Below are 12,782 nucleotides of genomic sequence, written 5' to 3'. Positions count from 1 at the left end.
AAAGTGAGATGGGGGAAGGAAATAGAATTTCTGAGCAAAGGCAAAACCATGTAAGAGCTAAACAAAAAGAAGGGTGATGTCAGGACAGTGATATGAATTGTCTTTGTTTTATCCACAGCATCACTGAATGGCTGGAGCTCTGGGAAAATGATCCAGTTGAGATTCTACTGGATTTGGGGTTTGGGACAGAAGAACCTGACATTTGCACTAAAATCCCTTCTCGATTTATCAATAATGCTTCCGTAGCAAAAGGAATCAACATCCGAGTCTTTCTGGAAGCTCAAAAGCAGCGTATGGACCTTGAGAATCCCAATTTATATGGTAAGTTGAGAGTGTTTTGTCAGAGATGCAACAACAGAAAATAAAGTGGGGGTTGTGGAGGCAGGGAGAGGACCTTGAGAGGGAAAATGAATGAGACCTGGGACCATATTCAGGAAACATAAACACAGTTCTGCAAACTTACAGCATAACTTCTTCCTGACATGGTAAATACAATTATGATTTTTTAACTGTATCTAACCAGGACTTCTAACATAACTGTTTTTATAGGGTAAACGGGCCCTCAGTTGTAATATCACCTACAACTATGCTAAAATTTGCTGTCTGGGCTGTTATTTTTTAAATTTCATTTATTGCTTATATAGAAACCGCAATGCACCGTGCACTTCACAGACAAGGTCTTTACACCAAGGGAGAACAATGATACAGCCATGTTAGAGGGTTTTTTTGTTTTTAAGCTTAGGTCTGGGAGACACATGTTTGGACAATCAGTGTTTTAACATATTTGCACCTAGTGTTGTTCTGTCTTCCAAGGATATTGAAAATGTGAAAGGATTCAGAAAAGAGCAATAAGAATAATTTGAGGATTGGAAAACCTGGTTTAGAGTGAAAAGAAAAGGAGTACTTGTGGCACCTTAGAGACTAACAAATTTATTTGAGCATAAGCTTTTGTGAGCTACAGCTCACTTCGTCAGATGCATGCAGTGGAAAATACAGTGGGGAGATTAACTTAAGAAGATCAATCCATGTAACTAATCAAAGAGCAGGTTAAGAGGTGGCTTGATCACAGTCTAAAGGTACATATGTGGAAGATACGATGTGGAAGAGAAGATTTCAACAATCTACCTACTGATGTGGTATTTTGTGGTATTTTAAATGAAGATTGAAGGGTCTTTCTAAAAGATATGTTCTAGCTCAAACTGAAGTTATGGTCTTGATGCAGAAATTACTTGATGAAATTCGCAGGCTTGCATTTTGCAGGAATTCAGACTAGATGATCATAATGTTCCCTTCTGGCCTTACAATCGATTACTCTTTAGTATAGCCAGGATTTTAGGATTATGACCACACCTTGTAATCTCTATAGTCCAATTTCTAATACAAATTACCCCATATTTATGCTGAAGACTACCTAACTCAGCTAATAGTTCCACTGAAGCCAATGGAGCTGCATATGAAGAAGTGTTAAAGTATCTACCATGAGTAAACCTACCAAAATCTGGATCCATGTTTCTTAGTATAATCCAAGTAACTGGTATTTTGTGCCCCATAAATACCGAAGATAAATAGATCACTTCACTACATCACTTATCTTTACTCATTCTTGTCTTGCTGCCCTTTCTCATGCATGCTCTGTGGTGTCAAGATGCTGCAATCCATCTTCTTCCAACACCCTCTCAGTACTACACCCTGCCACCAGCAGAGTAGTGAGAATCTGTTCTTCAGCCTCAGCATTAAAACTGGTTGACATTTTTCAAATTTTTGAAATTACAGATTTTGATTTTTTCAAAGGAAAGGGAGATTTTTTTCATACTGCGCTCCTTTTTTCTACCAGCTTTGTTCAGCACATATGCCACACACAGCTGATCACACCATTCCCTTCCTCCTCCTGTTGCTCAGACTCACCTTCCTTTTTTTAAAAAATCTGGACTGTACTTCCCAAGTCTGCAATTCTTATTCTTGCACAGCTTCCACGCCTGTCCACTGCACAATGATAGCCAGATGACCCTCAAGAGCTACAACAGGAGAGTGGGTTTGTGGTGGGGTGGGGGGAGAAAACCTGGATTTGTGCTGGAAATGGCCCAACTTCATTATCATACACATTGTAAGGAGAGTGATCACTTTAGATAAGCTATTACCAGCAGGAGAGTGGGGTGGGGGGAGAGAAAACCTTTTGTAGTGGTAAACACCCATTTTTTCATGCTTTGTGTGTATAAAAAGATCTTCTGTACTTTCCACAGTATGCATCCGATGAAGTGAGCTGTAGCTCACGAAAGCTTATGCTCAAATAAATTGGTTAGTCTCTAAGGTGCCACAAGTACTCCTTTTCTTTTTGCGAATACAGACTAACACGGCTGTTACTCTGAAACCTGTCAGTTTGCTCCTGAGATGCTCATCAAGGCAGGATCTCATACATACTGGCTGCCTTCCTATTCAGAAACTTCATCAAGTAAGCCTTACATTATCAAATGAGAAATGCAACAGAAATGTCCACCCTTACAGAAAATGTTTCATAGACCCATGTGCCCATCTAAATGTTTACAGCAAACCCACACATCAACGGGATTGGTGTGTGAGTGAGAGAACTCCCCAGATGGAGGAGAGGGAAAGAAGAAAATCAATGAGAGCGAAAGGAGGGAGTGAGGAGGAAGGACAGATTAAAGGAGGAAAAGAAAAACAAAAGAGTGACGGAGAAGAGAAAAAAAGGACAGAATGAAAGAGCAAAGGATTAAGATCTAGCCTGGGAGAGAGGAAAGGAGTGGATGACAGAGGAGGAAGAGATTTGTCTGTCTGGCTAGGCGACATGGTCTCTCAAGGGTTGTTGTTATGCTCAAATAAATTGGTTAGTCTCTAAGGTGCCACAAGTACTCCTTTTCTTTTTGCGAATACAGACTAACACGGCTGCTACTCTGAAACCTAGGGTTGTTGGTTTTTGAAATCTCCCAGCTATTAATTTCCCAGTGAAGTCTTTTCTGTTTGGGTTTGCCTGTTGGTGGCTGTGGTGGGAGAATAAACTGCGGGATTGGCTTCCACAGTAAAGTCAGATTTATTATTTTCCTGAGTTTCTAGAGCTGTTTAATTGCTGATCTGACCTTTTCAAATGCATTTGCTGCTCAGTTGGTGTATTATTTGTTGATGCTTCTATTTGATTGGTGGTAATTGATTCTTCTGTATAGTCACTGAGCCAGATTTTCAAGAGCTCAGCAATCCTTTGGGCACCTAAATAAAAGCCAGAGGTGAAATCCTGGCTCCATCTAAATCAATGGCCAAACTCCCATTCGCTTCAATGGAGCCAAGGTTTCAGCTCGGATTTTTCAGAAGAGCTCAGCAGCCAGCAGCTCCCATTGTGATACAGATGGCCAGATTTTTATAAGAGCTAAGCACCCAAAATGCTGAGCTATTTTGAAAATCGAGCTACTTATTGTGGTGTCTAAATAGGAGCTGAACTCTTTAGAAAATCTAGCTAGCTCATGTCATCCTCAGATGGGAAAGGACTTTGCTGGGAATGAATAGCCAGAAAACACAAGTCTTTAGAAGAAGAAAAACATGTCAGTCAAATTTCTCTCCTTTCTCACTCACTCCATTCCCCTTCTGTCTTCCTCCTCCTCCTCCTTTTTGATTTTCTGTGCATGTCTGATTTGAGAAACTTTATAGTTTGTACTTATGGATCATCAATATGGAGGTTCCCCAAGTTATTCTATATCATATTCTGCATATGTTAAATACTGCATTTTTGAAGCTCTTCTAAACATCCCTGAAAGACAGTTTAATATTTTGACTATAAAATCCAGAGTGCAATATTTATTGTGTGACTCACTGGAACAGAGGAAATATTGCTTAAAGAGGAGGAGGGCATATATGTGAAGATCCAGCATCAGTTCCTATTTTGTGTTAAGTTCCTAGAGCTGTTCAAATATTGGAATTTATGCCCCATGGAAAATCACAATACACCAAAATTTGTTAATGTCAATATTTTTTGTGAGATGGAAAGTTCAAAAAATTATGATTCAGAAAGGTTGAAACATTTCATTTCAACATATTTAATCTAGGGCTGTCAAGTGATTAAAAAAATTAATCACAATTAATCCTGTGATTAATCGCACTGTTAAACAATAATAGAATACCATTTATTTTAAAATTTTTGGATGTTTTCTACATTTTCAAATATATTGATTTCAATTACAACACAGAATACAAAGTGTACAGTGCTCACTTTATAATTATTTTTGATTACAAATATTTGAACTGTAAAAAAATAAAAGAATAGTATTTTAATTCACCTAACACAAGTACTGTAGTGCAAATCATGAAAGTTGGACTTACAAATGTAGAATTATATACAAAAAAACCTGCATTCAAAATAAAACAATGTACAATTTTAGAGCCTGCAAGTCCACTCAGTCCTACTTCTTGTTCAGCCAATCGCTCAGACAAACAAGTTTGTTTACATTTGCAGGAGGTAATGCTGCCCACTTCTTGCTTACAATGTCACCTAAAAGTGAGGATAGGTGTTCTCATGGCACTGTTGTAGCCGGTGTCGCAAGATATTTATATGCCAGAAGCGCTAAAAGATTCATATGTCCCTTCATGCTTCAACCACCATTCCAGGGGACATATGTCCATGCTGATGATGCGGACGGACGCATGTTCACTTTCATTATCTGAGTCAGATGCCACAAGCGGAAGGTTGATTTTCTTTTTTGGTGGTTCGGGTCCTGTAGTTTCCGCATCAGAGTGTTGCTCTTCTAAGACTTCTGAAAGCAAGTTCCACACCTTGTCCCTCTCAGATTTTGGAAAGCACTTCAGATTCGTAAACCTGGGGTCAAGCGCTGTAGCTATCTTTAGAAATCTCACATTGGTACCTTCTTTGTGTTTTGTCAAATCTGCAGTGAAAGTGTTCTTAAAATGAACAACATGCACTTGGTCATCATCCAAGACTGCTCTTACATGAAATATACTGCAGAATGTGGGTAAAACGGAGCAGGGGACATACAAATTCTCGCCCCAAAGAGTTCAGTCACAAATTTAATTAATGCATTATTTTTTTTTAATGAGCATCATCGGCATGGAAACATGTCCTCTGGAATGGTGGCCAAAGCATGAAGGGGCATACAAATGTTTAGCATATCTGGCATGTAAATACCTTGCAATGCCAGCTACAAAAGTGCAATGTGAATGTCTGTTCTCACTTTCAGGTGACATTGAAAATAAGAAGCGGGCAGCATTATCTCCTGTAAATATAAACAAACTTGTTTGTCTTAGTGATTGGCTGAACAAGAAGTAGGACTGAGTGGACTTGTAGGCTCTGAAGTTTTACATTGTTTTGTTTTTGAGTGCAGTTATGTAACAAAAAAATCTACAATTGTATGTTGCATTTTCAGGACAGAGATTACATTACAGTACTTGTATGAGGTGAATTGAAAAATACTATTTATTTTGTTAATCATTTTTGCAGTGCAAATATTTGTCATAAAAATAATATACACTTTGATTTCAATTACAACACAGAATACAATATATATGAAAATGTAGAAAAACATACAAAATATTTAATAAATTTCAGTTGGTATTCTATTGTTTAACAGTGCAATTAAAACTGCGATTAATGGCGATTAATTTTTTTAATCGCAATTCATTTTTTGAGTTAATCGCATGAGTTAACTGTGATTAATCATCAGCCTTAATTTGATCCAAAGAAAACATTTCAACATTCACAAATCTAAAAAATTTCCTTTCATTTTAACACTCATTTGTGTACTCCTGAGCTTCCATGGTGCTTCATCTGAGTTGTAGTTTGGGTGCCTCATGCACTCATTCTTCTTTATGGGCTGGAGTCCCCAGCCAGACTACATCTCTCAGATATACTGTGGTCTTATGACTCCCATGATCCAGCACAGCAGTTCAATCAGAGGGGAGACTGCAATGCATCATTGTAGAGCTGATCTGACATGAAGCATTTCAGTTCGACAAACCAAGATGACATGAACCAAAATTAAATATTTCATTTTGATTTTCAAACTGGTAAATAAACATTTCAATTTTGCTTAATCTTTTTTAATGGAAATATTTTTGCAGAAACTGCATTTTCCATTTAAAAAACATTTTGTTGGAAAATTTCCAGTCACCACTAGAAACTCAAAAGGCCCCTCATTCATTTCAGTGATGGCCTCTTATGAGATTCTAAATCCTTATAGTAGTCTTCTAGACAATTTACCTTGGGATTTAGGTAAAGATAAACTAAAATGTGTGTTTTTTCCTCAGCTATTTGAGACCTGACCTTACAAATTCTTAGACACTGACCAAATTACACATGCTGTATAACTGAGTCAGTGGGCTTGTTTACAACATAATTATCCTGAGACAATTACAACACAACTGCAAATTCTAGTGTCTCATCTCTATTCCTTAAGGCAGGGGTAGGCCATTATTTTTTTGTCAAGGTCCAAATTTCTTGGTCAAGGGATGGTCAAGGTCCAGGCTCCAGAGAAAATAATAAAAAAAGTAATAACAATAATGATAAGTAGTCAATAAAAAGATTTCGGGGTTCATTCAAAAAGCATCTGGCGATCTAGATTTGGCCCGCAGTCTGCCTAATGACTACCCCTGACTTAGTCTCATCTACACTACAGATTTCAGCTGTGTTGTAAATGGCTGTGGGGATAACTGTACTGTTATCAGGATCTCACAGCTATAATGTGAATAGGCCCTGATTCACATGAGTAGTCTAATTGTCTTCAGTGGGATTGCATGCATGGGCAAGGATTACTTGAGTGAGTAAGGATTGGCACGGTTGGGTCCTTAGTGTTTAGGAAAAGAGCTAAAAGCTCGGTAAGTAATGTGGGCTAAATTCAGACCTGCTCATCTTGCTCACATGTTTAAACATTACTCCTTGGAGAGATCCCATTGAAATCAATGGGGCTGCCTGCAAGGGGAGGATTAAGCAATGAAGCAATGTTAGCCTGATGTGGTTCCTCCAGTGACTTGGTTGAAGTCAGTGTAGTTACACAAAGGATGGATTTGACCCTGTGCATTGATTACATTCACAATTAGTGAATTATTGCTTGCTTCTCTTTTTCCTCATCATTTGATTCATTCATTAGCTGTCAGAAACTGAGATAGTTTTTGACATGTTGTTTTGCTTTTGCAATCTATTTCAAACTATAAAAGGTGGTTCTGATTTAAATCAGAAACGTTAGACAATTCTGTCACTAATAATTCAGAAGAGATTAGAAATTGGCATTTTTACATCCTGACACAGTTAACAGCCTAACAATGTACAATACTGAGGATATATGTTTTATTTGGAGAATATGTGATGGCATCATTGATATGCAAAGCCATGAGTGAGTCATACCATCATCCCAAACTCATGCCAATAAAATCTTTATATCCCAAAATACCACTGTGTACTCTGTATACTGATAGATCCAATGACTAGTTTTTAACCAGAGCTAGTGAAAGCTTTGTCATTGTCCTTAAAAAGACTTTGCCTGATTTTTAACTTCAGCGGATTTTGCCATCCCAGTGTTTGGAAAAACATGAGTCTCAGAGAGAAATGGTAACAGTCAGGAATTATATGTCATGATATTGGTCCCTCATGCACAGACCCAGCTCAGATCCATGTTAAATATCCCCTTGTTGTCTAATCATCAGTGAAGCGGCTTTAACAGTTTGCATGCAGAATACATGCAATAAATTTGGCTGCTCACTAGGAGACACAGAAGCCAAGAATGTTAGAACTTTGCCATCTATTCCCCTCAGTGAATTTCTCAAGGAATCAGGAGCCCTTCTGACATTTTCATTGCCTCAGGAAGGGTTTGGGACACAATATACAGGCAGATGTGTTGTAGCTCCTTTTATCAATAACCTGACAACATTTTACAATGATGGAAATCTCCAAAATTCTTTGGGGTTTTTTTTTTTTTTTTTTTTAATAAAACAGATGAAAAATTAAATCATTTCCCTTGAGCTGTTATGCTGTGGAATAATATTTGCCAGCAAATTACAGAGACTTAATAAGCTTAACAAGCTGTGGGAACCTTATGAAACTTCTGTGTGTGTGCATTCTGCTCTGTCTGTGGAGGACAATGCACTTCTTGCAAGAACAGAGCCTTTAGGGGTTGTATTGGTTAATTCAGTGAACTATTTATTGACATAAATTACAGTACTTAATCGCTACCAGTTAAAGGGTTTATACATTTATAGGAGTCTTGGATGATAGCCAACTGTAAGTATTTGAGAACTGATTCTGATACACAGTGAGTAGCACCGTACTCTGGGTAGACCAACTGAGCTCAGTGGGGTGACTCATAGTACAAATCGCTATTCAGTCTTAATAACTGGAATCAGATCTGGCTTATGGTATTTGGGAAATTGAGGCTTGATTCTCCAGCCCTTACTTATGCTGAGTAGTATTAACACAAGAAGACCCAATGAGCTCAATGAAACTGCTTCTATAAGTACTACCCGATTTAAGACTTGCACAATCAAGCCATTATAACCCTGATCCTAAACCCATTTGAAGTCAATGGAAAGACTCTGGTTGACTTCAGTGGACTCTGGATCAGGCCCTTAATGTGTTCATTAACAGTGAAAAGTTTTAAAATTAATTATGCTCCAGAAGGTAGTCAATTGTTTCAAATATACAGTTCATCTTAATTCACATACATGTAACATGCATGGCCCCAATTTAGCAAAGCACTTAAGCACATGTTTATTTTTAAGCACCTAAATCCATCCCTATTCAATAAAGCAGTTAGGGAGTGATTCTCATTTACACTAAGGGCCCTTTAAATCCCGTGTTAACTGCCAGCATGGATTATAGGGCCCATAGTGTAGCTCACGCTCTTTAAAGTTCAGTTTAAGCACATGTTTATATTCTTTGCTGAGTCTTTGAGTCTCAAGTTAGGCTCCCAAAGCCATATTCATGCACCTCTCTCTGTATGCCGTGCAAATTTTGGTTGCAGAACTTTGGAAACCACTCTTCAAAATTTGGCCTTTAAAATATGGATAAAAAAGAATCCATAATAAAGGGATCTGGAAAAGCCCTAGCATTTCTTTCCCAAAGCAGCCTGTTATTTGAAGAATTCCCAGTCTCTCTGAAGAAAGCCGAGGGGAAAGGATGAACTGCCTTGACAACTGTGTGTAACCTGATAGCGTTAGTTTAGGTCATGACTGCATCATTCTTTTCTGTTTTAACAATGGACCTTTTCATCCCTTTCTATCAAACTCAAGGGCGTTTTCGACAACTGGAAGTCCTGGATCATGTGACTAGTGCCTTCTCCTCTTTGCTGAATGGTGTTAACACCCAGCAACAGAAATCAGAGGAGAGTAATGGGGAAGAAAAGAGCATGATGGACATTCAGAGGAACAAAGCTGAGGCCACACGAGTGAAGCGGAGAAGGCTAGGTCATTTCCTGAGAAAAGCTTCTAGACAGGCAATAGTACTGCAAAGGAGTGCTCAGGCTTCTGGAAATTCAGAGTCATTCAAGGATAGAGAAGAACAGTCTCCCATCTATGCTGAGATGGACCAATGCATAGCAATCAGGACTGGCTTTTCTGAAAATAATACCTTGGTGGGTCTGAGAGAGGAACAGTCTTCCACTGAGGATGATGCACTGACATTATCCCGGCTGCCACAGGCTCCAACAGGGAAATCTCAGGTTTTGTCATATATACCTATAAAGCAGCCCCAGATTCCTTCTGCATCGGAGATGGCTGTCAAAGACAGACCAAGGAAGGAGTCCAATTTGCTCTTGACTCACACGCTCAGAAGGGTGTCTGGTACAAAGGACAAGCCTCCAGATTCATTTGAAATGGAAGAGGTAAGGCAGATTTCTATGTACCGTATAATGACAATGTGCATATACAGATGGTAAATACAAGTATAGATCTGGCTTCTCTCCTCCAAGATGAGAGCTAAAGTAGAATGTTTTCAAACATCATATCCCTGCACCAGGGAGAGAAGCCAGACCCCTTTCTCTGTGTGTTATAGACTGTTTAAGGTTTTCAATTTAGGTATAAACTACTGTCAAAAAATTTGGCACAGGTGTTACTCAAAAAGCCATGATTGTGTCAACAAGTACTATCGGATAAAATGCCAATATGCTTTCCAGCAGTTGTTCCTTAAGCTCTGTGTCCTAAAAACAAGCTCATTCAAAGAAATGGCTTGTCCTCTGATCCACATTCCATGGAATGGCTCTAGACCCTGATGTTCTGCTGTCAATACATTTTAGGAGCAATGGGAGGTGGATCAGGGTCAGTGTGGTGCAGCATAACCTGGAGTGTTTGTCAATCCTAGTCTTATATAAGATCAGTGTGCAGTTGCAACAGTGGGATCATCTGGAGTGTGTCTGGTCCCATTGCTGCAGAAAGAGGTCCAGGAAGGCTACTACCCTATACTGGCCATTCTAATAGGATGCACAGAGGAGCAGGCTTATCTTTCCAGCCACCCAAAGACTAAAGATAGGGGAAGGAGGCCAACAATTAGGGTCTCCCTGAAGAACCAAGGAAATGGGGAGAGGATACAGCCAGCAATCCACTACAGACAATTGGAACTTGAGAGAGAAAGAGAGAGGTGGCATGCCTCCTCCGTAGAAGATGGCAGCAGATTCAGGAAGGTTTCCACTTTCAAGGGTCATCTTGGGGAGGTGGGATTCTGGATCCATGGAGAAGAGGCTCGTTCAGCTGAGTCCTGTTTCAAGTTTTTTCTTTTGCTCTAAGAGTTTTGTCCCAGCCTACATTCACCTACAGTGGCTAAGAAAAATGCTAAGCCCTGACTGCAAGGTTGGGGTCATGGTGCTGACCTCCCTCATCCCAGCTTGCAGAGAAACACATGAAACACTATTGCACCTCTCTGAGACAGTGTGGTTCAGCACAGTGGATTAAAAGGTCCGAACTAGCCGCATGAGTTTTGAAGAGCATCTAGCACAATGGAGGCACCAATCCCTATATAGGAGGTTGGGGTGCTTCTCTAAATACATTCTCTGAGCAAAATCCTTCCCTTCTTTACACCTTATTGCAAGAATTTGGCCCCATAGGTCTGATTTATGCTAATAAAGGCACATTTTCTGAGGGGCATTTGTTTGAGCCAGTTCAGTGGCAAGAACTTGAATGTATAGTACAGGGGTAGGGGGCCTTTGTCCATTGACACTTAAATATGGGAGTTGGAGGGTGACCAGGACTAGATCCTGGCTTAAAATACTAAACAGTAATAAAAACAAGAGCCACTGAAAGAAGATTTAACAATATTTCAGTTGGAAATTCTTAATTCTAAAAGGGGAAATACACTTGTAATAATAAATAAGCTGTTTTTGCTTTTGTGGTTTTTTTTTTTCTGTCTCAGATCCAGAGCTTTGAGGATGAAACTCCAGGGGGAAATCTTCATGGCAGCACTTCAGGTGGGTATTAACAAATAAAATGTAGCTTTAAAAAAAAACAAAACTTAATTTTGCTATGTATTTTTTCTAATTTCTCATCTCTTGCAGAGTGCATTCTCTAGCTGCTCCTACCATCTATGCAGTTTGGATGCACAACTATAAATGTGCCAACCAAACGAGCATTAATAAAATAATGTGGCTTACAAGTATGCACACCAAGTCAAAGGGGCTATATGTGTGTATGCTTAGAGGTCTGTTCATACACAACTCATTGCCAGGCTGGGTCTGCATTAAGTGCTTAAAGGCTTAAAGTGCAAACTGGACTGACAGTAAAGTGGAAGTGTGTCTTGACATCCTGTGGGAGGACCTGAGTTTGAGTCCTGAGCTCTTTCTGCTAGAGAGATGGATGGGGAGTGCTGGAGAAGCAGGCAGGAGAATGTCTAGCAGCATTCTCAAGTTCCTCCCTCTAGCTGTGTTCAAAGCAGCAGTGACAAACTCCAGAGCAGGGGAGAGTCGTTATGTAATTGAGCTTGAGAGTGGCAAGGAACAGACAGCCAGGAATAAAGGGAGACACCTTGGTGGGCCTCACAGAATGATATTGATTATTTAAATGCAAATCCATATTTAGTCACATAAATAAGTGGCCTGATATCCATAGATGCTAATCATCCATACATCCCATTAATTTACCCAAGAGTTGTCATCTTCAAGGGTGACATCTTGGTGGCAGTGTAGTCAATGGCACAAATCCCGTTGACTGCAGTAAGGCCAGGAATTCACCCCAAGTGCATAAGCTTCACTTAGTAAATGCTAGAGCTGATCAAACTATTTGCAGTGAATAATTTATCTGACAGCCTTTCTTTCTTTCTCTTTCCAAATGATCTGTGAGCAGGTTTTTGTTTGAATGAGTGTGTTAGTGATACACCCACATACTGCGTTTATTGAACGATTATGTATTTCTGCTTATGGATTGTTTATTTTGGTCCTGTCTTTGGCTGCTCACTATGGGCCTGATCCAAAGACCACTGATATCAATGGAAAGACTCTCAAGGGTATGTCGACACGGCAATAAAACACCTTCAATGTCCCTTGTCACCTGACCAGAGCTTGTGGGACTAAAAAATTGCAGTGTAGACGTTCAGGTTCGGGATGGAGCCTGGACTCTGGGACTCTCCAGTGGCCAGCCTGAGCCTAAATATTTACCCGCTAATTAAACAACCCCGCAGGCCAAGGCCTGTGAGCCCTAGTCACCTGACACAGGCCAGCCACTGGTGTTTTTATTGCAGTGTAGACATACCCTCATTGACGTCACTGGGCTTTGGATAAGGTCCCCTTGTTTGCTATTCATGGTGTGTTAATCACCTCAGTTACATGGTATTGTTTTGTTTCTGCTTCCTGAATGAC

The 12,782-nt window shown here is 39.6% G+C and overlaps 1 protein-coding gene across 2 annotated transcripts in view; it reads left to right on the top strand.

The window, feature by feature from the left end:
* The window catches only part of ITPRID1 (ITPR interacting domain containing 1), an 85,475-nt gene that overhangs the window by 21,190 nt on the left and 51,503 nt on the right, over window positions 1-12,782 (top strand). For both annotated transcript variants that reach the window (XM_073329499.2, XM_073329501.2), the window contains exons 7-9: window positions 119-321; window positions 9,235-9,824; window positions 11,345-11,399. In XM_073329499.2, coding sequence (XP_073185600.2) covers window positions 119-321; window positions 9,235-9,824; window positions 11,345-11,399 — 848 coding nt within the window. The remainder of the gene's footprint in view (window positions 1-118; window positions 322-9,234; window positions 9,825-11,344; window positions 11,400-12,782) is intronic.

The sequence above is a fragment of the Lepidochelys kempii genome, chromosome 2 (assembly GCF_965140285.1).
Source record: "Lepidochelys kempii isolate rLepKem1 chromosome 2, rLepKem1.hap1, whole genome shotgun sequence".
Classification (NCBI taxonomy): domain Eukaryota; kingdom Metazoa; phylum Chordata; order Testudines; family Cheloniidae; genus Lepidochelys; species Lepidochelys kempii.
This window is presented reverse-complemented; position numbering and strand designations above follow the sequence as displayed.